This window comes from Nuphar pumila, chromosome 5 (assembly GCF_984573655.1).
Source record: "Nuphar pumila chromosome 5, dmNupPumi1.hap1.1, whole genome shotgun sequence".
NCBI lineage: Eukaryota > Viridiplantae > Streptophyta > Magnoliopsida > Nymphaeales > Nymphaeaceae > Nuphar > Nuphar pumila.
Window position 1 is genome coordinate 16995962 of NC_143253.1, and position 26387 is coordinate 17022348.

The 26387-nt window shown below is 36.9% G+C and overlaps 1 protein-coding gene across 2 annotated transcripts in view; it reads left to right on the forward strand.

The window, feature by feature from the left end:
* LOC149836951 (poly(ADP-ribose) glycohydrolase 1-like) overlaps positions 1-25877 on the forward strand; it is a 32798-nt gene extending 6921 nt beyond the window's left edge. The window contains exons 1-11 of one of the 2 annotated variants that reach the window (XM_090005692.1): positions 7571-7839; positions 8012-8197; positions 9194-9297; positions 10859-11063; positions 11252-11356; positions 18173-18291; positions 20218-20361; positions 21459-21624; positions 21900-22187; positions 22677-22739; positions 25588-25877. In XM_090005692.1, the coding sequence (XP_089861818.1) occupies positions 7582-7839; positions 8012-8197; positions 9194-9297; positions 10859-11063; positions 11252-11356; positions 18173-18291; positions 20218-20361; positions 21459-21624; positions 21900-22187; positions 22677-22739; positions 25588-25722 (1773 nt within the window). In that variant the 5' untranslated portion in view covers positions 7571-7581 and the 3' untranslated portion in view covers positions 25723-25877. Of the gene's footprint in view, positions 1-7570; positions 7840-8011; positions 8198-9193; positions 9298-10858; positions 11064-11251; positions 11357-18172; positions 18292-20217; positions 20362-21458; positions 21625-21899; positions 22188-22676; positions 22740-25587 lie in introns of those variants that run through there. The other variant, XM_090005693.1, reaches the window with a different exon arrangement.
* Positions 25878-26387: the final 510 nt, after the last annotated feature.

Consider the following 26387-nt stretch of genomic DNA (forward strand, 5'->3'; position numbering starts at 1 on the left):
ATTCAGACCCGTATATGGAATGATTATTGTAGCACTAACCAAAACCACCTGTTATTCCTATTAATTCCACAAGAGTCTTGAGGTTCTTTGAAGCTTTTATTAAGTCTTTATGGTTTTTTCCATACTAAAAGCCTAAGATTTGCCCAAAGGGAGGTTGGCATAGCAGGGTGGGGACTTGGCTGCTATACGAGCAGTCAAGGTTCAATTCTCATGGGTATCACCCCTTTGCATAAGCCAATGTGTAGCATAGGCCCCAGGGTAGGGGTCCTAGCCTCAAAGTTTTATGTTGCTGGCGTGCTAAGCCAGCCCAGTTTCTTCGGGTTATAAATTAAAAAAAAAAGTCTAAGTTTCAGTCAAAGCCTAGAGAAGTGCTCTAGGCTTTTTGTCCCTCATGTATTGTACTAATTAAGAGCTTGCATGAAATAGCACCCTCTTTCAAAGGGTTATGATAAATGTCATAAGGCTTATTCTTGAGAAAGTAAATAACAAATATGTTACAAATATATGTAAAAACTATAAAGAAGAAATGGATGATCTTATTAAATTGTTCCAGGTGTTTAAAAATCACTATATTTTCAAACTATCGCCAATGTTTGTAATTTGTGATATAGAAGTTGCCCATGAGTCACGATCATATAGTGTCAAAACAATTTCTTTTGTAAATATTGATAGGTCAAATTTTCATGATAAATTCAAATTTATTAATTTTCTCATGTTCTGAATGAAATGACAAATAATAATTTAAAAAAATGAAAATACCAATTTCATTTTCTTTACAATAAAAAATAAACAAATTAAAAATTTCAAATCATAGACATTAATTTAATGGGTTTTTATCAAAAAATATTGCGACCATGTTTCTAAGAAAATCTAGGGATTGGTTATATGTGGAACAAGCTCTAGGGATTGGAATCAAACATCATGTTTCTAAAAAAATCTTCCTTATCACGACTATAGTAACAATCCCCTTGTTATGTTTTTGAGCCCATGTGTTCATACTAGGTTCAAGCTTAGGTCAAGTAGGTCAAAACTGGTTAAAACAAAAAACAAGTTTAGTCAGGTTCTAAAAGGTTTCACTAAAAAAATTCGAACTCTCAATTGGATGGTCAGAAAAATCTCAAATGTTCAAGGGTTGATCTGAATACATTAAAGAAGATCTGGTTAAAATTTTAGGGTCTAAATCTATAAGGTTTTGAAGTTATGAGGTCAAGTATAGGAGACAGGAAATAGGTTCATGTATGGGTTTCAAGTTTGATAGGGTTCGATAAAGAGGTCAGTTCTCCTAATTGGGTCAAAGTTTGAGACTGATTTTTGGAGGGTCTACCGGGGACACGTGAACAACTATGGTTGAAATTTGAGGTTCGTCTTTGGTAAGGTTAGGGTGATACGACTGTTCAAAGTCGGTCCAAATTCTACTTTTATCAGTAGGTTGAAACCAAGCCTAATTGAGTTTACACAACTTAGGTGGGTTCTTGGCTAGGTCAAGTGTAAAACCTGTAAATTTTGAATATTATAAATGAATAAAGAAATCATCTTTATCCTCAATCTAGAAATGTGTTTTTAGTTTTTAAATTTTATTTATTGATATTTTACATGTGCAATTTCTCTTTTCCGGCCAATAAGGGCAAAATTAGCATTTCTAGAATGATTCCAAACAAATTATTATTTAAAATATATGATTTATCATTATAACTATTTGTTTTAGTGAGTCATAACTCATCCAGGTATTTTCAAAGTGTTTTGAACCTAACTAGATGTATTTTGATGGTTTTTAAAAGAAATTCTATCAAAAGGGTAATTTGGTCATAAAATAATTTATGAGGAATTTGATAATCAAATAAATTTATTATTTTAGAAAGTCTAAGGCAATGGACTATTTGGAATTAGTATAGCTATTTTGAGTTTTTAAAATGAAATAATTTATTTTGAAAAAGTATATGGATTTTAGAATGGACCCAAAGTCCATACGGGTTGGACCCAAATGGATCGACCCAAACTTGAAGTTTAAGGGTTTTTAAATAGCAAATAAATTTATATTTAACTATAGATGGGGCTTTAGACAATATTTGGATAAATATAATCTTAATTGATTTTAGTTTTTTATTTTTCTATGTTTTAAAATCGATATTAGGTGTTTGGGGCTATTTGGATCCAAAATGGATCCAAATAGGAACCCATTTGGGATTTGTGCCTAAGGGGCTAGGTGGGGCTCACTAGGGCAACTAGGGATGGCAATGGACCGGGGCGGGGGATAGGGTCTCCACCCCCACCCTGTCTCAAGATTAGAACCTCCATCCCCACCTCCATCCCCGCACGAGGATGGATTTTAACCTCCACCCCCGCCTTCATCCTCGTTTCATGTCCTCCACCCCCGGTTCAAACGAGGATGAGGCGGAGCGGGGCCCCATTTCTCTGTAGTCTATTTCCATCCTTTAGAAGGACTGGGGATGGGGCGGGGCGGGGCAAGGATCGTGGCGGGGCGGGGAAAAGTGTAAGTCCATCCCCGAACGGGGATGGATTTTAACCTTCATCCCCGCCTCCATCCTCGTTTCATACCCTTCATCCCCGGTCCAAACGGGGTGAGGCAAGGTGATGCCCCACTTTCCCTCAGTCCACTGCCATCCCTAAGGGCACCCCAGCCACTTATCTCCTTTCTTTCTTCCGTATCGAGGTTGACACACACTCTCTCTTCTCTTTTTCTTCCTTTGAGTTTTGAGAAAAACTCATCCTCTCTCTTCCTCTTGCCGGTGTGCCTAGGGTTCCATGCCAAAATTTTTGGCCTAAGTTTGATGCCAAGGATCAAGCCATCATTGTGAAGGTGAGTTCCTCATCTTTCTCTCTTTCATTTCCCTATTTTTTCATTGTTTTTGGGCAAAAACCGTAGCCGATTTTAACTAATTGGTATTTTTCTTGGTTTTTGTACCAATTACAGCATTGGGAATAATGTCTCAGCCATTTGGTGCCTTCTCACCTCATTGTTGGCATGGATAGGTGAGTCCTCTCTCTCCAATGTTTTTTTTCTTTGAGTTCTTTTCGTTTTGGGGTGTGTTCTCTTTACTGATTACCCTAATGTAGGTTTCCTTGGGCTTTATGCATTTTCCTTTGCATTGGAAATTGTGCACCAATAGATATGTGCTATTTCCACACTCATTAGCGTGCATAGGTATGTGGTCTTTATTATTTTTAATAGTGTGGAGATCACTCGTGTTAGCTTCTTCTTCTTCGATCTCCTCATTCGAATCAATTTTCTAATGAAGATCAAGTTTCCTTTGAAATTGGGTGCCTCAGGATTCATGTCGTCACTGTGGAAGTGTCTTGAAATGCATGCAAAACAAATGAGACACCCAACACGGTAGTTCAGTCCAACGTTTGTTGTTTTGATATTATTTAATTTGTTTCTTGCGAAATCAGTTTACCCATTTTTATTTATTTGTTGGTTTTTGTGCAGAATGAAATTTTGACATTTTCTCGTTTTATGTGCAGTACTATAACACTCTCTGTCAGTGAGATAACACCCCAGCCGAATCACTTTTATTGTGTCTGCTCGGTGTTGTATGCCACGCACAAAGTGTTTGGTGAATTGCCTAAGCATCAATTCATTGTAGATTTCACATAACTTCTTGGATTTTTGGGTTTCACCACTCATTTTATCAAATAAAAAATGTAGGATTCCTAAATTAAATTTGTAAAATCCATAATTAGGTTAAGTAATATTAATCTAATGTGTTTAGCTTTATGTTTGCCTAAGCACGTAGTATAGAAGCATGTTTAGCGAATTAGGTTTTTGAAATGCTCAATTAGTTGATTATGTTTATATTTAATTATTTAATGTAAAGTGTATATTATTAGCATGCTTAGAATATCTTATTTAATTTTGTTAAACATGTTTTAAATCTGAAAATTTAGTCTTGCCTTGGGATTTTTGTCGCACGCTAAGTGTTCAGTAAAATGCCTAAGTGAGACTGAATTTCATATTCAAATGCGATTTTGAACAAGACTTCAAAAATATTTTTAAAAGTCGGATATGCATATTTAAAACTCTTTTTTAAAGTGGTTTATATACACTTTGCAATCATACTCTTTATTATGTTGTGTTGCATCATAAAAATGTATTTGAGTGCGCATAAATGTACATAGTTAACCATGTTAACACGCATATTGCAGGTGTGGTTTTTGCACATGCACATGCATAATTTGCGTTCGCAAATGAAAAGTGATTAGAAGCCCTTATTCATTCATTTCTATTAATAGGAATGCTTGAAGTATATGTATTGCAATGTGAGAATGGTCTTGCAGGTCTTGCAGGTACAAAAGAAAATAAAAATGATACTTAAATGCTAAGTATCACTTGCGGCTAGAAAGGCCACGCACATAAAATGCAAAGTATTGTGCAAAATGTGTAGATACTTGTGGCAAGTGTATGTGATGCAAATGCATCACGATAAAGGATATATGACAGTATGTTGTAGTTCGGAGATCATGCTGAGCATGATTTGAATGTATAGTTATAAAGGTGTTATTTTGTCGCGGTTCATGCGATTATTCTTGACATGATTTTAGATAGTGAAATATGAAGTGTTTTTATCGATACATATATGCATATGCATTATTGAATTGAATATTACGTTATTGATATGACTGCATGACTAAAATTGAATGTTTGTGCAAATGTTGCGTGTGATGTATGCCATGTATGCAATTAGTATATCATGCATATGAATTTGAATTGAATGATCCATGCATAGGGGCATGAATGAATCATAACATGTACCATGCATCAAAACATATTTGTTTAAGACATGCATGAAGGCATGGACTATTGAATCATGCAAGAAGGCATGAGAAGGTTATCTTGTGAGATAATGACACTGGAATGCGACCTATGACTTAATAATAAAGATAACTTTAGGACCATGGGTTCAGTTGGGGCACCGGTGAAGTCGGGCTCTCAAAGATGACTAGGTTTGTTCTTATCACAATGAGATAACAGTGTTTGTCCCGATCTCTTATCTTTCTTAAAGAGAAAAATACAGTACAAATCTTATAGGGTATTTTGAGAGTTGAAGGACTATATGTGCTTTATCCTCCGCCCCACTAAGGTATAGAGGACAAGCCTACTCAGAGGATCCACATGGTAGGGCCAAAAGCTTTGCAAAGTAAAAAAAGATGTTTCTTTTTGCTTTAGCTCGGGTGGCATATGCAGGTGTGGGTCAGTACGAGGACTCTGTGTTCATCTTTCAATCGTTTGCATTGCAGGATTGATCAACTGAGATAGATCAAGTTAAGTCATAGGAGAGAGAATAAAATACATAGCATAATAAATACTCCTATGATTGTTTCTGGACAATTATACCATATATTGTACCCGTTGAGTCTAAATAATCAAGAAAAATAATGCATTAGAATTTTAGAATCACTGCAATCATGTGCATAAACATAGATGTAGACATGTAGAGTTTGCTAATGTTTACATATGTTATTGCATATGAATTTACATGTGAATGAAAAAAATCATATTTAAAGTTATGTAGTTGACCTGTTGATGCAAGTCATCAGACTTGACTGTTAGATCATGACTAAGAGAAAGGGTTGAGACCACTTATTGGACTTGAGCAGGCTTACTAGGAATGATCTACTAAGGTTGGCATGGTTGGGACTGAGCTGGAATAACAGAGAACACAAATGCACCACTGAAGGTTGAGTCCACCAAATTTGGTCTTGAACACCTTGGTAAAGGTAGGCTTAAGCTGCAACCTTGGTCCACTTGAAATGATCAAATCAACCACCCTAGTAAAGGCTGGTCCTTAGTGAAAGAGAGATAAGTCAAGGAAATGAACTCACAACAAGGTCAAGAAGGAGACCCAATTTTGGAAGAGGGTTTGGGGGGCAAAAGAGGAAGAGATGAGATTTAGAGAGAGAGAGAACTAATTTAAGAGAGATGCAAAAGGTTTTCTAATTTTTCAATCATGCTCAAATACAAAAAATGAAGACTATATATAGGCCATGAGAGGCTATTTACAACCCTACAAGTTACAATTTTGAATATTAAACTACAAGCTAAAACAAAAAATAAGACTAAGAGCCTAACACCAAAATTGGGTACCACCTAAAAATGACTTGAGCTATTTTTAGGTACACCCTACTTGTCTAAGACTATGAATATATAAACCTTTCTAGTCTAGTCTATTTTAAGAAAACACCCTCCAAGCCCCAACGTAAGAATAGACAAGACTTGTTTGACTTTATCAAAATTAGAGAACCGATTTCTAGTCTTTCTTTCCCTCCTACACGCCCACCAAGATCCTCCCAAGGGGAGGTCGACATTCTTATGGGCCCCACCAAGGCCAACTGTCCACGTAATGACATCTTTGGGTCCAGGTTCTCCAAAGTGAGGTTCGGTTCTACTTGCTTTGCTCTATCTGGTGCTTCTTTGGATTTGATTTCTTCAAGCTTCCCCCTGCCTAATGTAGAACTGGATTCGGATCTCAAATAAGGAATGAAGTGATGCCTCAAATCAAATAACTCTTCCAACCAAAAATGCTACAAATGCTGATGTGACACCCTAAAGGTGTGTCCCACTGCATAATGGATCTTGGATTGAGTCTGCAGGAAATGGGTCATCATCAATTTCTTGGACCATAGAGCTGGGATTTAGGTCTTCAATATTTGGCTATGTAGTAATGTTGTGATCTACCCAAATCACTTGGTATAAAGGATTTGGATCTGTGTATATCATACATGGATCAATTCGGGCCACTATGTGTGGATCAAGGTCCTCTACTCTAGGATCCACTTTGCTTGACAAGGGCAATGGATCTGGAGCAAGGTCCTTGACAATTTGGACTGGATCACCCCTCAACCTAATATTGTTGCATAAAACAAGGTCAACCAAGTCTTCACATACGGTTTGATCCCCATGGGCGTAGTGGGGTGGGGCCTTGTCTGCTAGATGAGCATTCAAGGTTTGATCCCCATGGGCGTTGCTCCTCTGTGCAAGCCAATGCTTAGCATCGGTTTCGGTGGCTGGGTTCCTAGCTTTGGAGTTTTACGCTGCCAGCATGATGATCGTAGGTATAGCAGGCTGAGCCAGTGCGACCAGGTCTTAGTGCCAGGTGCAATTTATTCAGGTTATAAATTCAAAAAAAGAACCCGGTTTAGCAAAAACTTGGGTTTTGTCTGGTAAAACTAAGCTTATAGAAAACCCATTATTTGTCTGCCTAATCCAAAAAGTGGTACTTTTTATTTTTAATTATCTTTTTAATGTTTTATTTTCATCATATTAAAATATATAAAACAAGTCAAGTCAGACCCGGTCCTAAAGCTATTTTCCTTATCCGATTCCAATCCGAATCCGTTTGAGTCCGATATTATCTTTTCCAAATCCGACCCGTTTATTAAACGGACCCACTTGTATCCAGGTTCATATCCATGTGGGATAATTACTCACGGCTGGACACGGGTACGGGTATGGTTCTCGGATTGGATCGTAGTTCTGTCTTTTCCAAAGTCAAAAAACTTGAAAGGGAAACAAAAGCGAGCTCCGAAGCCTTTCCCCTCCATCGTCTCTCCCTGTGATGCGAAATGGAGAAGAGGAAGAAGATGGGAGACTTGAATTCCATAATGCCGTTATTGCCCTTGATCCTCCGCTCCTCCTCCCTCTGCTGGCCTCCCCTCGCCCTCGAAGCCCTCAAGGCCCTCTCCAGAGGCCCCGCCCACAGCCACGTCGGCTCCGGCGACGTTCTCTTCGACGCCATCGTCGATCTCCGGCACCAGACCGGTTTATCCGGAGAACGTTTGGCTTCGTCCTCAGGAAAAGGCTACGTTCGCTACTTCGACGAGGTGACGTTCTCAGATTCACTCAGAGTTCACGGTTGAATTTCGGTGTCTTTTGTGTGGCTGATTTATTGCCATGATCGTGGAATTTTGAGCATTTTATTCCTAATCAGTAGTGCTTTAGTGTTAACTTATCTTTTATGGTAAAAAAATATGATATTTTTTTGAGTTTATGCAGTTGATTTCACCTGTTGATTCGAAAAGATGGTTTGAAGTGTTTCTTCCTTCACTGGCGTCCTTGTTGTTACGTCTGCCGTCTCTGTTGGAGGCTCACTATCAAGAGGAAGACGATAGTGATTCTTCAGTTAGTACTCGCTTGCGTATACTGGGATCGCAAGAAGCAGGAGTTGTGTTTCTTAGCCAGGTTGCTTCTTTTTCCTTGATAGTGCTTCCTGCTTGTTTAGCTTGTTTTGTTTTTTAGTTGGAAAGCGCCGAGTGAATGTTCAGAAATAGGGATTTCTCTCGAACTAGTCAATTGGGAGGCAGTTCCAACTTCCAAGTACGTTAGCGTACAGTCAGCTGATTCTTACTGAGGAACCAATTCGTACCATCCATTTTTTGAATGAGCAATGATTTTTCCGACTCAAAACTGCATCGGTAATCCATCAACTGAAGCAAGAACTCACCGAATTTTACCAAAAACGAATTCTAGTAGCATGATTTTACCGAGTATAGATTCAAAATGATGTGGATTTAAAGTGTATACCATCTTGCTGGATTTTAGGGTAAATTCTTGTATAACAATTCTCTTCAAATCTCTTTTTGTGACTTGTATATACATTTGATTTGAACTATATTTGGTATGGCAGTGTCTTCGAAACTGGCTGTACGTTATCTGTTCAAGAATTTCCATTTAGACTTCACATAGTTGTGTTTAGCCCAAAGATTTGTAGTTCAGCTTAACATGTGCAGCTATTGGAGCAATGACCTTGTCTATGCTTCTTGTAGTGGAACATTTGTTAGGTTCACGAATTTGTTAGTCTCATAGGGATAGGTCTCGGCTATATTAGTCAAGTGAAATCTGGGGATTCTTTTTGATAGATATCAATTAAAATCTCTGGAAAATCTCAACATTTAAAAATAAATATATAAAAGATAATAAAATAAATAAAATAACGGGGTTTAGTGAAGTTCTGAAAATATGTTGATGATAGTGTGATATTTTTTAAATTGGCATTATTTCGGAAGTTTCATAAAAATTTACATTTTTTCATTTTTTTTTCATTGTCACAATGATATTTCTATGTTTTCAAATATCGACTATACTTGTGTCATTGGTTGGTCATTATTGTCATAAATTTCATTTTTTTTTGCTTTGCTATATGTTTCAACCAATTCAGATGAATTTGTTGCTTTTCAGGAACTGATTGGCGCTTTTCTTGCATGCTCGTTCTTTTGTCTGTTTCCAAATGGTAATCGGAATGCTTTGGGCCTCCAAAATATCAACTTCAATTGTTTATTTGCGTATGTTACCTATTTCCATGGCTCAGTGAAATTCTGAATTTCAAGATACTAATGGAGGTGCTTAACTTCTTCCAGTTATGTGCTATCTATCTTTGCTAAATTTCCCGGTGACCTCTCATCGCCATTTATAGCATTAATAATTTTATATCCCCCCCCCCCCCCCCCCCCCCCCCACACACACACACACCCAAAAAGAAAAGAGAACGGTAACTTCTTCCAGTTATGAACTTCTGAATATTCATATGCATGTCACCTTTTTCCATGACTTAATTGATTTTTCATTTATGCTGAAACGATATAAACTCTCATGTATTGTATGAGCACTTCTTCTGTGGTTTGGGTGCATCTTCAATGGAAATCTTTTTTACAATTGAACCATACAATCTTGTGCAGTGTTATCTGGTTGTTTGCTGAACCTTTGCAAAGTTAAAACTTAAAAGGCTTCAACATTCAGTCGCTTTCTGTAATTTGTAAGATGCACCTGCATTGCAATTTGTATTGATCAATGTGTGAATTACTGCCTTGCTGCAAGATCCATTCTAATGTTTTAATATCCTAGAGTTAATTTGGATTCCATGTCTACATCTTATGTTCTGATTTAATGATTTGCTAACATAACTGATGCAATACTCTCTTTCTATTTGTTAAAAGTTATTGTTTCCATGCACCTTCATTTTCCACTTCCCTTGTCCAAATCCTGTCCCACATTTGATTTGTTGAATTGTTTCCTTTACATTTCCTGCTTCACAAATCTTAAGGCTATAGTTACCTCTATTTCTACCTGTTCTGGCAAATACAGTTCAGACAGCACATGGTGTTTTAACATTCTTCAGAAACCCTGTGGCCTTTTAGGATTGGTTTTCTTCATCACCTAGACATCAATTAGGAGCATCTAATCCTCATGTGTTCACTTGAATAATTGCAGCCTACTCATATAAAAACGACCAATTCAAATATATGTAGCATGCTTACAGGACTTTCATCAATTTAAGACCTTTTCTCTGCTAGGAATTCTGCTACAAACCAGCATGAGTGGTTCGTGTCATGTCAAACATGCAACTGCTGGATCTCCATAGTTGGTTTCTCCTCGATGGTCCATTTTAGTTTTAGGCTGCTGATGCTGCTGATATGCAGAAACATTTCTAATCAGAGCTGTGAGTGTCATTTAACTGATGGTGGCTTGCAGATCTCATCATTTATCCACAATGATAACCTTAAAGCAGGTCTGATATGTAAGAATAATTTCTGTGGGATCTCTTTGATTGTACAGTTTACAATCTTTTCATTCAAATCCTTCAGGGTCTTCACCCACTTCATCCTTGGTAATTCTGCTTCCAGTATTGTTTCCATACGAGCTCTAATGTGCATCCATTGATTAACGTTTCCTTGTTGGACACGGAAACTAAGTGTTTTAGATGTAAAGCTACATATTTCCAATTTGGAGGTATTGTTGTCATCATCATCATTGTTGTCATTGTTGATGTTATCATCATCATCATCATCATTATTATTATTATTATTACCTATTCATTGTATTCAATGAAACAAGTGCATTTTTCAGGGACCTTTGTCACTGTAGCAGCCCAAGTCAGGAGAACAAGATAAAGTGTCTTATGCAGTACTTCAAACAGATATGCACGAACATGCCACTGGGTTTGGTTTCCTTTGAGCGGAAAGTCTTTTCTTTAAATAATAATCATCTTTCTGTGCCTTATCCTGAAATTAATTCTTGGGGCAATTCTGGTGTTCCTCTATGTCCTTTTAAGGTAAAAGATTGATGTAATGCAACAAAAGTTATTAGAAAACTACATACGATTTCTGTCTTGATATTTTTTCCCATGATGTTTATTGTGAGGCAGTTTTTGATAATGTCATCCTTTTCAACATCATCATGCCATGCTCTATCTATAGGGTTGGCCTTTTTCATAATGATCTGTAAGAACTTCCCTTTCAGGTTCTGCACACAGGTAAAATAGAAGATCAGCAGCATGAAGCTTTAGAAGTAGATTTTGCCAATAAATTTCTTGGTGGTGGTGCTCTTCGCCGAGGCTGTGTGCAGGTTTTCTCTTTACCTATTAAAATGATAAGAAAATCATTGATCACATATGCCATCATCCACAGCTTCAGGTGGAGGTTAATAGTTCACTAGATTTTCTTTATCCCTAAAAATTTAAAAATATGATGGTGATTTCATGTGGTAATTATCACCATGAACGGTGTTTTAATAATGTTATGTCACAGGGTTACATTGTGTTGGCCCCTATGTGTAGGTGACACATCATGACATGACCTACATGATTTTAATATTTATAATAATATTTTCAATACTAAGTATGTTTCTATATAATAAAATATTTAATATATATTTTTTATCAATTAGAAAAATAGAAAGTCTGTATTCTCATGCCTTGGTTTTCAAAAAAATTGCGTATTTGTGTCTCCTATATGTATTGAGTCTCTGCATATGCGTTTGTGTCCTTTTGATGTAGTAGTGATGTTGTGTGTCTCTCGTATTCTAAAATTGTGTAAATACCCTTGGTGGTGACAACTAATGCATGAGCCATGAGGTTGTTGTAATGAAATATGCGGAAAAGTAAAGAGTGCTCTAAGCACTTACAACATCCACTAATGAACAAACAACAAGGGCTAATACCCAAACCCAAAGGAGACAACACAACATAAAAATATAAATGCCTCTTATTGAAAGAGAGAGAACTCTCAAGAGTGAAAAATACAAGAGGGGTTCACCCCTATTTATACACAAAAGGAGGAGGGGAGGAGTGGCCATATGGCCTTAAAAGAAGAGCCACCTAGGGGCTCCCATGGAGTCGTTGGGAGCCCCCAACGGTCACAAATGTGACCGTTGGGGGCCCCATCGACTCCATGGTGGGGCCCCTATTAGGTGGACAAAAAACAAAAAAAAATAAAAGATAAAAAATAAAAAAGAAAAAATACAAAAAGAAAGAAAAGAAACAAGTACCCCTATCGGGTACTTGTGAAATGACTAAAATACCCCTATCGGGTATTTTAGATTATACAAATATATATGTATATAAATATATACATATATATGAATTACATATATTTTAACACCCTCCCTCAAGCTTTACGGGGATATGACCGAAAGCTTGTTAAGAAGAAACAAAAACCGAGGAGCTGCAAGAGTCTTAGTGAAGAAGTCCGCCAACTGGTACTCTGATGTGACGTAAGGTAGTGCTATGGTTCCTCTTAGGTATTCATCACGAACGTAATGGCAGTCCATCTCAATATGCTTAGTACGCTCATGGAAGGTGTGATTGCTTGCAATATAGATTGCGCTTTTGTTGTCGCAACACAGCTTCGAAGGAGTAGAGATGACAATGCCCATATCACTGAGGAGGCTTTTTAACCACACAAGTTCCATGGTTGTAGTGGTCATAGCACGATATTCGGCTTCCGTTGAGGACAAGGATACTTTGTGTTGCTTCTTGCATCTCCAAGAAATCATAGAGTCACCTAAGAAAACACAAAATCCGGTAGTTGAGACTCGGTCATTGGGATTTCCTCCCCAATCTGCATCAGTATAAGCAATTAAATCAAGGGATGAGGCAGAGGAAAGAAAAACTCCCTTAGTTATGGTATTTTTGATATATCTGACGATCCTTAAGACTGCACTCATGTGCACAGTTGTAGGTGCATGTTGAAATTGACTGACAGAGTGAACGGCATGAGCAATGTCTGGCCGTGTGATGGATAAGTAGGTCAGAGACCCAACAAGTTGCCGGTAGGGAGTAGGATCCTCGAGAGGTGTTCCATCTTCCAACCTTAATTTTGCATTGATGACTTCTGGGGTTTCTGTCTTCTTATCGTCGGAAATACCAGATTTGGAACAGATGTCAGCAGCAAGTTTCATCTGAGAGAGAATGTACCCTCGAGGAGAGTACGCCACTTCAATTCCTAAAAAATATCTTAAGAATTCAAGGTCAGACATATCAAAATTTTCTTTCAAAACCTTTTTAATATCATTAATGCCTTTCTCATCACTTCCTGTGATGATCATATCATCAACATAAAGTAGTAAAATAACTACTGAAGACCCTGCACTTTTCACAAACAAAGCAGTGTCAGTATAACATGAACGAAAATTCAAACTTGTCATTACATTACTAAATCTATCATGCCAAGCCTTTGGGGCTTGTTTTAAACCATATAATGCCTTTTTAAGTTTAAGAATTTTATTTTTACCAATACATACTCCTGGTGGGGGATCCATGTAAACTTCTTCATTTAATTCGCCATTTAGAAAAGCATTCTTAACATCGAGTTGATAGATAGGCCATTTTTTCACTGACGCAATAGCAATAAGAGTCCTAACACTAGTCATTCTAGCAACAGGTGCGAAGGTTTCTTCATAATCTATACCATATTCCTGAGCATATCCTTTAGCTACTAATCGTGCTTTATAACGTTCTAATGAACCATCACTCTTGGTTTTAATTTTGAAGACCCATCTACATCCTATTGATTTCTTTCCAGTGGGTAACGAAGTTATTTCCCAAGTTTTTGCTTTTTCAAGGGCACTAAGCTCTAAGTTCATGGCTTCAACCCATTGGGGAATATTTTTGGCCTCATTATAGTGTGAAGGTTCATGAAATGAATGCAACGCAATTAGACATGCTCTATATCTAGGAGTTAAGGACTCATAGGAAACAAACCTATTAGGAGGATTGGAGATCCGACTGGATCTCCTTAAAGATGTTTCTTCAATGTTGGATCCTTGAGAGTATTTTTCTAAGGCACTTATTTGAGTTTGTTGACCACGCCTAACATATGTTTGGATTGGTCTATTATTCTCATCTATAGCATTATCAAGAGGAATTTCCTCTAGGTCATTCAAAGACTCATTAGAGATTTCCTCTTCTTGAGGAGTCTCATCTTCTTGAGATAGAAGATCAAATAAAAAAGTATATTCACTTTCGTCAATATCTTTAGTTTTCACAAAACCATTCTCATTTTCCAAAAATGTTACATCTTTGGATACATAGAGTTTGTTATTTTTCAAGTCAAAACATCTAAAACCCTTTTGATTTTCTCCATAACCCAAGAAAACGCATTCAATAGCTTTAGGAGATAATTTGTCCCGTTTATGAGTAAGGACAAAACATTTGCATCCAAAAACTCTTAATCTATTGAAGTCTGGTGTTCTTTCAAATAGTTTTTCGTATGGAGATGTATTCTGTAAGGATGAAGATATCATTCTATTTATTAAGTAAGTTGAGGTTAAGGCCGCTTCGGCCCAAAAATTCTTTGGAATTTCTTTGAAAATAAGAAGTGTCCTAGTGGTTTCCATGATATGTCTATGCTTTCTTTCGGCCAAGCCGTTTTGTTGGGGAGTCCTAGGACACGATCTTTGATGACAAATTCCATTTACTTCTAAATAGTTTTGAAATTCATTTGATAAATATTCTCCACCCGAATCAGATCTAAGAGTAGAGATATTACTTGAAAATTGATTTTTAACTATCATATGAAATTTTTTGAAGAACTCAAAGACTTCGGATTTTAAATTGAGAAAGTAAATCCATACATACCTAGTGTAGTCATCGATGAAAGTGACATAATAGGAGTACCCTCCTTTAGACATGACGGGGGAAGGACCCCAAACATCCGAATGGACTAACTCAAAAGGTCTTTTGGACACAAAAGTTCGGTTTGGAAAAGGAGTAGATTTCATTTTGCCAAAAATACAATTCTTGCAAACAAAATGTTTCTCATTACAAAATTTCTTTCCAAATGGAAAGGAGTACATTTTTGAGAAACTTGGATGTCCAAGTCTTTGATGCCAAATATCAATATTTTTATCTTGGACATGGTTACAAAAAGAGTTAATGGGGAGTTTCAAGTTGCTCATGTAATAGAGATCTCCCCTTCTATGGCCTTGCCCAATCAGCTTCCCGGACCAGAGATCCTGTATAGAGCAATCCTTAGTTGAGAAGGAGATTTTACATCCATGATCGCATATTTGAGCAACAGAGAGGAGATTTAAATTAAGTTGAGGTACAACTCTCACGTTTGACACAAAGAAGTCTTTTGAAAAGTTTAAAGTTCCAAAACTTTTTACTTGTAAAGATGTACCATCGACAGTTGAAACATAGGAGTTTTTATAATTATTACATAAATCAGAAAGCTCATTTTCAAGGGGGGTCATATGAAAGGAAGCTCCAGAGTCAAGGATCCAAGACGACATACCTGGAGGAGAGGAAGAAGCTACGGCGGCACCCGAAGTTGATGGAATCTTGAGTAGAGTTTGTAGTGCCTTCGATAGTTGAGCAAGAGAAAAAGAGTCCGTTCCTTTGATTGCTTCCTCTTTCTTTTGAGTGGCTTCTTCAACGGAAGCAACTTTATTTTTTGGTGCTTCATTCAACTTAGGGCAATTAGGTCTTATATGATCCGGTTCTTGACAATGATGGCAAATGACTTTTCTATAGTTGCCATTATAGTTATTTTGCCTTCCAAAATGAGGAGGTTTGTAGGTTTTCATATGGTTGTCGGGTTTTGATACGGCCAAGACATCATTTCCTCCTTTAATCATGCCAAGACGGGTTTCTTCTTGGCATATTTCGGCAATGGCATCTTCCAAAGGAAGAGACTTTGATCTATGTAGGAGGGAGGATCTAACTTGTTCATACTCGGGCCTAAGCCCATGTAAAAATTGGAAAAAGTGTTCTTTTTCCATTTGTTCTCTCCTTAATTCCACATCTATACTAGAAACCCATTTTGGTTCTAGCAAGGATAACTCATCCCATAGAGGGCCAAGAGTGCTAAAGTAGTCCCTAACACTCATTTCTCCTTGTTTGATAGTCCGGATTTTTTCTTGAAGAAAGAATTGACGAGCAAGGTCTTTTTGGGTAAACATACCTTTCATGAAGAACCATGCTTCATTTGCCATCCGAAATTTGGCAATGTTAGCGCAAATCTTAAGCTCCACATTGTTCATGAACCAAGCAAGAATCTTGGCATGCTTACTTTCCCAATCTTCTATTTTAGATTGGTGATCTTCAATGGCCTTCATGCGGGCATCTTCTTCAAGAGCTTTTTCTTGATCGCCTTCCATCTTAGTTAGTTGGAGTTGTGGTTCCGGAATGGTGCCCATAACGTATCCCCAAAGCTTTTTCCCTTTGAGGTTGTTTTCCATGGCGGCGGCCCACATCATGTAGTTGGATCCATTGAGCTTGAAGGAGAGATCAATCTTTTGTTCTCCTTCCATAATAATCACACTTAAAAGGATAAAAGAAGAGAGAACCAACAAAAAAACAAATATAGCTACACAACTAGCTATATTAAGAAGAAGAGCATACACAAGGCTTTGATACCATGTAATGAAATATGCGGAAAAGTAAAGAGTGCTCTAAGCACTTACAACATCCACTAATGAACAAACAACAAGGGCTAATACCCAAACCCAAAGGAGACAACACAACATAAAAATATAAATGCCTCTTATTGAAAGAGAGAGAACTCTCAAGAGTGAAAAATACAAGAGGGGTTCACCCCTATTTATACACAAAAGAAGGAGGGGAGGAGTGGCCATATGGCCTTAAAAGAAGAGCCACCTAGGGGCTCCCATGGAGTCGTTGGGAGCCCCCAACGGTCACAAATGTGACCGTTGGGGGCCCCATCGACTCCATGGTGGGGCCCCTATTAGGTGGACAAAAAACCAAAAAAAATAAAAGATAAAAAATAAAAAAGAAAAAATACAAAAAGAAAGAAAAGAAACAAGTACCCCTATCGGGTACTTGTGAAATGACTAAAATACCCCTATCGGGTATTTTAGATTATACAAATATATATGTATATAAATATATACATATATATGAATTACATATATTTTAACAGTTGTTATGAAGTTTTTTAATTTGTTAGGGGCAAAAAAAATTTTGAACTTGTTTACATCCACATAAAGCTGTGGAAGTTGACAATACACATATAAATATCCATATAAATATCCATATATGCATGCATGTATATTTATAGATTTGTAAATCTATATATTATTTAGGCTTGCAAACACTTAGAGCAACTCCATCCGAAAGTTATTTACATCCTTTATCCAAAAGCAAGTTTGATAAAGAATCGCTGACATAAAATTCTTTTGCACTATCTGCCTAAAGTTCCCTATATCATGACATTATTATGCAGTGAAATTCAACCCAATATTGGAACTGAAAGATGACAATTCAATTCAAGACATAATCCTAATAATGTAATTACTTGAAATAACTGCATAAACACTATTTTGTTGCCACCATAGTATGTCATTATCTTGCATTTTCCCCTCCATTTCATGATAGATGAGCTTACTATTTCTCTTCAGGGTGTTGCCTTGTGGCAATCACATATCATGTGTGGATTCTTCCCTATTCAGCCATCTCACGTAGATACTCCATTTTAACTATGATACCATGGTCCTTTTGACACTAATCTAGCCAGAAACTCCACAAAAATGGTTGCATCCCTCTACCTATAGCTGTACCTATGGGACATGGATATCCAGTCATGATCTCTAGTTAGCTATTGCAGATATGTTTGTTTACGTGTTTTTATTTGTTGGTCATTATTAGTGGTTGCTAGTTGCTGCATTGAGTGATGAACTTGAAGCTGCATCTTACCTTGAGGGTGTGTTCTTTTAAATAAATGGTTGTGGTATTGCAATCTGGTCGTACAACAAATTATTTGGTTCACTATGCTGCAATCTATTCAGTATGAAGCTAGTCTGTCATTCTTTTCTTAAACCTGTGAATTGTTATTTAGTTTCTTTTATTTTCCACTGCTTCATTTGTTAGTATTGATTTCTTTTAAAAAATGTTTGTCCTTGACAGAAATGATTCTGATGTAGGAAGAGATCCGTTTCATGATAAATCCTGAATTAATCGCGGGAATGCTTTTCTTGCCTTCCATGGCAGACAATGAGGCTATAGAGATTGTTGGCATTCAGAGATTCTCAAACTATACAGGGTTAGTTCATCTTGCATTTGTCATTAATTCCTATATTTCTTTTGCATTCAAATTCCTTGAAATCTGTTTCATCACATTTTGCAAAATTTAAAACTTGATTTACTTGTTATTCATTAACTCAAGTTAAAATGGCCTGCTTGTGTCAAAATATTCTAGTAGAACAGTCTAAACTTTGCAAAGAAAGTGATGAAAGATAATATTGTTTTGGTACGATGCAATAAGGCTCAAAGCCTCAAATGTGTTTCTGTAATAAGATGCTACTGTAAACACTTTTTGCTGAGTTCTTTTATCTGCATGATTGATCTATGGATGTGTATGCTTGATACTGTATCATGTTCCGTATCATCTTTTTCTCTGCTCATGCTTCTTTTAGTTTTGTTTAGTCTTTATCTACTCATGCAGTATATAGCTAAACACTCCAAAGCAGAATATTGGTATTGGTTGCAAAAGACTAGATTCTAAAGGCATCATGCTATTTATCTATATATTGAATCATGAATTTGTGCTTATCAACTTGGTTGAACCAACAGGTCTGCCAAGTCTTTAGCAATCTAAGATCCACCTCAACCTCCACAAGCTTGTAAAGAAACTTAGTTCTTTTACTACTTAGGAATTTGTTAAGTGTGATGATTGAGGATTTGGTGAGTTCTGAGCCAAGTTGTTCGAAACTTCTGTCATGCATAGTCTTTCTGACACACACAGACATAAATTTCTCCAATGTTTATATAAAAAGAGTTGGTACAGACAAATATATTCAAGATCCTTAGTGCCTACAAAGCTTCACATGATCATTTGCTATCTTCCACCATAGCTTGACTGTTGAAATGCATCTTTGTGAGTGGCTCACTTCGAAATACAATTTTAACATGAGGGTTTTGAAATAAGTGAGACCATAACTCAAGAAAAGATAGGTGTCCTCTTTGCAGTCTCGTATGCAGATTGAAATGGATAGCGTAGAGCATGTCCTCATGAAATGAATGAAAGTCTAAGGTTGCTGCTGCTAATTTACTACATCCTGTAGTTAATTAACATAGTTCTTGATTGTGAATTGAAATTTCTTTTCTCTGTTTATTTTCTGTTTGCTTTTCTTGAAGTCCTTCCTCTAATGTCTTTGCTAATTTTTTTATTTGTTTTAAATTTTGGAGTGTTGTGCGATCGTAGAATGCCATTGCGGTTGAAGGGAAAGTTTTATAGGACGACAATTAGGCCCGCTTTACTATATGGTACGGAATGTTGGGCTGCCAAGAGACATCATATTCAAAAAATGAGTGTAGCTGAGATGCGTATGCTTAGATGGATGTGTGAAAATACAATAAAAGATAAGATTCGAAACGAGCAGATACGTAAGAAGGTAGGCGTTGCATCCATTGAAAATAAGATGAGAGAGAATCGTTTACGGTGGTTTGGACATATTCGGCGAAGGCCTAATGATGCTCCAGTTAGAAGGATGGAGAAATGGGAAAATATATTAGTTAAAAGAGGTCGGGGTAGGCCTAAGAAAACTTGGATGAAGATGATAGGAAAGGATATGAATGCTTTGAACCTCACCGAGGACATGACATTGGATATAAATGATTGGAGGAGAAGGATTCATGTGGAAGACCCAGAATGATTTTCTTTTTTGGTTCATATCGCCGACCCCAATTGTTTTGGGATGAAGGCGTAGTTGTTGTTGTTTTAAATTTTTTCTTGTTGCATAGATATTTGTATGCAGTGCTTTTCTTGGAAGTTATTTCCGAAAAGAAATGTGACATGGGAATACAAGTCACACTGCTATTGTGCGGTGATTCTTTTTATTGCATATTGTGTCCTGTGTAGTTTTTTTAACATTTTCTTGCCCGATCATTGACTTGAATTGCTCTTTTCTCTCTTTCCTAGTGGTCTCTCTGAATCCTTTGCTCATATTTTGTGTTTTACATGATGCAGTTATTCCTCAACTTTCCTTTTTTCTGGAAGCTGTCTTGATCAGAAAGCTAAAGATGCACAAGGCAGGAGGAAAACAAGGATTGTTGCAATCGATGCATTATCTAGACCAGGTGTAAAACAATATGAGATTAAACACCTTCTTAGGTATATTTTTATAGCAAACTGTTTGCTTGTATCTTAACTGCAAATTCTTGAACAACAATTCTAAATTCTTATTGTTACATTCATTAAGTATCAGATGTATGTTGAAAATTGAAATGCAATATAATCATTGACAAATTTTAAAAGAAAAAATCGAAAAACATAAAAGGATAAATTAGTCAAGATCAGAAAATGAAATCAATTGAGCTCTTTGTTGAGTGTGTTCGATATAGGTTTAACTGTGTTCATGAAGTGTTGTGGTGTGTCTAGTATCATGTTCTATTTTGTCAACACAGGAGACAAGTTCTAATTGAAGTGTCTGTTTGACATAGATGGGTTGTCTTAATGCACTTATAAATGGTCTAATATAGTTATCAACCAGTCATTTTTTCAGCTCATGAATATATTTTTATTACGTGGTCAAAATGATGACTCTAAAGTTGCTTTCCTCTATTAAGGCTTACACCTCAACCGAGTCAACTCAATGTATATGCCTCAAAGTGAGCTTTTTTAATTTGAATTGCATTTATTACCATAAATGGAGAAAATAAAGCTCAAGTATAGGATCTCAACCCCAAAGAAATAATATACTTGAGTCTATTCGAATATTTTCAAAAAAAATATTATTTTGATAAATAAAATAAAAATTGAGCCCCATCCCACAACCACCTTAAGGCCTAAGATTTTCCACTTCACCTTGGGACCAAACTGCCTTGACTCTGTCTCATGCCTTTCAAAATCTCGGTGAAAGCATCACCAGTAGTGCTAGAGTTGGCTGTTAGACTGCTAGACATGCATATCTTGTATGAAAAGGACAGTTTGGTATCGTTCTTTTCTAAGAGAAAATAACTATGGAGAATTTATGTTTGTCCTCAACAACTGCCAAAAATATATGTATATTTCTTTGATGCATTCGCCATAGTTATTTTAAGTTTTAGTTGTGTTCAAGTGCCCTTTTTCCCTCTTTTCGCTTGCCAAGTGATTCAAGAAATGATTTGGTTCTTGTCTTGCTTTATAAGTCTTAGACTCTTAACCAATTTTTTTTTTCCTTTTCTTCATATGGCTAAGCCTATAATTCTATTGAATGATTTTCTCTGTAGGGAAACAAATAAGGCATTCTGTGGATTCATGGATCAATCAAAATGTCAACAGTACCACAGTTATTCCCATGAGGATGCATTTTTCACAAGCCAGTCTGATCTGGATGGCAGTAGTGTTGCACTTGATGCTGAACCAATCCTCTTAGAAAGCATCGTGGAAGACATGGTCATGTTTTTATTGTAGCTTTTGATGTTATTGAGTTTCTTTATGGTATAACAAGATCAACCTGTCACCTGTGCATATTGATTGTTTCATACTTTTTTATGGACCAAACGTGTCCACACAGATATTTGGATAATGCTAACTCTATATGCTAAACACGTCATACTTCTTTATTCTATTTGTTCTGAGCATGTGCTGCAATGAGTGATAAGATCAATGGCTTCTAATAAAGATGAAAACAACCCCAGCATTGCTGATGTCTGTTGGCCCTTCTGCAGGTATCAGATGACAGTTCACCTATCAGGTTGGACATGCCTGTTTCAAACAGGGCTCCACTTTCTACTTGCTGTTTTGAGACAAATTCTGAGGTTTCAGCTTCTTCTGCTCCTACAAAAGCATGTAGTGGTGGGGAGCAGGATACAAAATCTTGTAGTGAGAAGTCTGAAAGCGGATGTGTATCACATGCCATGGAAGGTGTTGGTATAGCAACTGGAAATTGGGGTTGTGGAGCTTTTGGTGGAGACCCTGAAGTGAAGTGTATGATTCAGTGGCTTGCAGCCTCTCAGGTAATCTTGCTTTTCTTTTCTCATTTTCCATAAAAGTCAAAGTATTTGCACTTTCTTTCCTGTCAGAATAACATACTGACACAATATTGGCAAAGTCTATGATTGAGAGTCAACTCAGTCAAGTGATTGGTTAAGGGTTTTGATTATAAAGTTGTTATTGGTTTCCTTTTCATATAATGGATGAATTTTGTGGTAATGGAAAGAATAAAAAGGACAAATAATACAATATTTCATTCTTTATCATTTGCATTCACTTTACATGCTTGTCATGAATAGCGTACATGTGGTGAATCAAAAATATCTTTAGCTTTTCATGATTTTCTTGGATGCGTCCAATGCTATATGTTTCTATGACCAATGCTGAACCTTCAAGGATAGACAACTAGTAAAATATCTTCTGCTTCTTTTCTTACTGGTGTCCGTTGATTTGGTCATGCTATCTGTTCAATTTCTTCATGAATATAGAACTAATTTAGTTTGTATTCTCAGGCCTTGAGACCTTTTATTTTGTACTATACATTTGGAGAGCCAACTTTGCAAAGATTGGAGCAGGTATGCTCTTTGCCAGTCTTCTAGTGCTCCTTTTGTAAATACCTTCTTTGTCCTATTTGTGTGCTGCACTGTGTCAAAACTAACCAACAACAATATGGAAAAAATGATATGCCATTTATGGTGACATGAAAATGCAATGCATCCTATCATTCGCTCATTGGGGGTGGGGTGGGTTGATGTGGGAGATGTCTTGGTACTTGATGAAAAACTTTGTGTACGAGGCTTGGACAGTTATACCTCCTTAGGCCTGGTAAATGAGCTAAGTAACTTTACAACTAGCTTGAGCTTGCTTACTTAATGGGGCCAGCCTGTAATCTGCTTGAGTGAGCACAGGCTCAGCTCAACACACATGCATGAATACATGTATACATGCTATTTCTTCTTTCTTTTTTAACAAGTTACAGCCTTGTCCTATTGGGACAAGGCTCTTTGTGCATTCTGTGAGCTCAAACGTGCTTGTTAGATCTCAACTGGAGCTCGAGGTCTCATTCCTGCATCTGAACATGTCGATCTGAGCGTGAGCATGCTGCTACCTGGTCCATTTAAAATCCTAGACATCACTTGCTCAATATCTGAATATCTTCATGCCCACCTCCACACAACCAATGTTAAAAGACAGACAAGGATGTGAATGCTCAATTTTTTTGAAAACTAAGACACAAGGATGCAAATTATAATTTAATTGATAAGAACAAGAAAAGAGTACCTATAAGAACATGAAAACCGAACAGAAGCATCCACCTTTTCAACCAATCCTCAACAGCTTCCAACGAAATTATTTGAGTCAATTACTATGGCCTAGGATCTCCGATGCGAAAAAAATATTTTTGGATATTTTAATATAATGTTCCTATGTGCCATAGCATGTAACATGGCATGTCGTGTTCCCTAACCCTAAATGGTGTGCCCCTAAGACATGGCACAGCTAAGGTTATCTATCTTGAACTCTGTCACATGGATATGGATGCGGGAACAGGATACATTATGGATACATTTGGTATGATATGATAATTCTCAAAAATTAGGACACACATGACTGTCCACACACATAGATGTATGCATGTGTGTGTGCGTGCATAAAACTACAATTCTAAATCACTATAAGTAGGAACATCAAATACTGAAACTAAGTTGAAATTGAAATATAATGTAATTGATGACAAATTTAAAAAAAATGCAAGTGAATACAAAAATATGTAAATAAATTCATAAAAAGAAATAGATAACATAATGTTTACTGTGTGCGAAGCTGGTTTGACTGTGTCCATGAAGTGTCCTGGAGTGTCCATAAAGTATCCAAGTGTTGTGTCGGCATGGGATATGCATGCTAAGTGAACTGTCCATGTGACAAATCTTGAGCCAGTGTGGAACTGGAACCAATAATGGCAAATTCAGTCCCTGCAAATTTTGTGTTTATTTATTGTTTTGTTTTACATGCTGTCTTTACTAATGATTCATAGAGAGAGAAACTGCAAATGTATGTGTGTGCATACACCCACCCACCCACACTTATGTGGAAATATTGCCTAGGGGCCCTACACTTGACTATACTGTACTCTCTAGCAGAAATTAACTTCATCTGATCAATCTGACCACACAGATGTATTCAAAATAGTTTATTTATTAAAAATCACACTTTGGATTTTGTGGCTTAGACATAAAAGGCAGTTTGTTTAATGTTGAATCTTTTATCGTATTGCGAACCATTGATTTAAAGCTCTTAAAAATCCGGCTTATGCAATGCGATTGGTTGATTCAAAACATGTTTTTGGCTCAACAAACGATGTAGATCATATTCATAGGGCTCAATCTAGAAGAAAATCATGAAAATGTGAAAAAATAGGTAATTTCTACACTTTTTTTTATGATGAGGTGTCGCTTAATGCCCCCTCCCTACTAGATGGTAAACCCCGGCGGAGTGCCCTAGCCTGCAAATGACACCCACCAGGCAAGCCACCAGTATGATCCCAAGGGGGAATCGATCCTGGGCAAGATGGGGTTCCACCATCTATCCAAGACCGCACTAACCACTTGGGCAACCTGCGGCGGGCTTATCTACTAAAGAATATGATACAGTTGATGAGCCAGTATTTTCAATGTGTGTGTGTGTGTGGTACTCTAGAAAGTCATAGATGCCAGCTTCATTTGATCAATCTGACCCTGTGGATGTGTTTATCATGGTTCGATTATTAGACATCACACTTGTGACTGAGCAGTTTTGATGCAAAAACACTTCTTCAGTAATGAAATTTTGGTGTGCTGTGAATAGTTGCCTTTTGAAGCTCTTAGAAATCTTACAAGCACAAAAATCAGATGATCCTAAATATGTTTTCTCAATAAAAGAAGCATGTTTTTGTCAATGTCCGACAGTAAAGAGTGCAGCCAATACTTTTACACACACACACACATTGGTGCACACACATACATATCCATATGAGAAAATATCAACACTCGATTGTACTGTACTCTCTAATGGAAATCACACTTTGACGTTTTCTTGTTTTTTTGGATCAAGCCCTGGGGATGTGATCTAATTGGTCTGTTTAGTCAAAAACATGTTCTGGATCATCCGAGCAGGTTCTTAGGAGCTTTGAAAACCAATATACCAAAATGTATCAAAATTTCATGATTGAAAAAAAACTCATGTTTTTACATTGAAAACAATCGATCCAAAAGCTCAATTCCTAATAAACGATCTATGACAAACACATTTATGGGGTCAGATTGATATATAAAGCTTGCATTTACGAATTTCTGCCAGAAAATACAGTTCAGTCAGGTGTAGTAAACACGCACTTGTGTAAATTTCCTTGTAACCTCTTATGAATTTTATTATCTTGGTTGACAGGTAACTGAGTGGATTTCGTCCCATAATTGGACAGTTGGGGATCTTTGGAATATGATGGTTGAGTACTCAACACAGAGGCTAAATGGCATTCATGTTGGTCTCCTGGACTGGATTCTTCCATCATCTGATGTTTAAATAGTGAAGATTTCATTTGTTTCAGGTAAATGAGTGGATTTTTTCTCATAATTGGACAGTTGGGGATCTGTGGAACATGATGATGAAGTTTATCATAACCCTAGTAAACGATAGGGTTTGTTTGCTACATGATAGTGTTAAACACCCATTACTTTTATTGTCTGGATCCAGCTTGCAAGCTAAAGAACATGGCTCGATGCCAACTAATCAATGCCCTTATTTGTTTTCTTCTACACGAACCTGGTTCATGTGATTGGGGATTGGGAGATTTAGTTTACTCTTACTTTATCCTGTTCGGGGTGGTGACTGCAAAGTTATTTAATATATTTTTCTCTTTATATTTTTCAAATGAAGGGTTTAATATTGGTTTGAGTGATTGGTTCCAGAGTTGAAATTTAGATTGTCTGATTAGTTGAAATCTTGGTTCATTACTTTAAAAGGAAAAAAAAGCAGTCCTGTAATTTAGATTGTTTGATTAGTTAAAATTAGGGGTGGCAATCGTGTCGAGTCGGGTTGGCGGATCAGAACACCTCAACACGAACCCGACCCGTTTATTAAATGGGTCGGATGTGGCAAACACGAACATGGCCCATTTATTAAACGGGTAACCCGACCCGACACGGTTAACCCGTTTAATAAACGGGTCAGGTCGACCCGACACGATT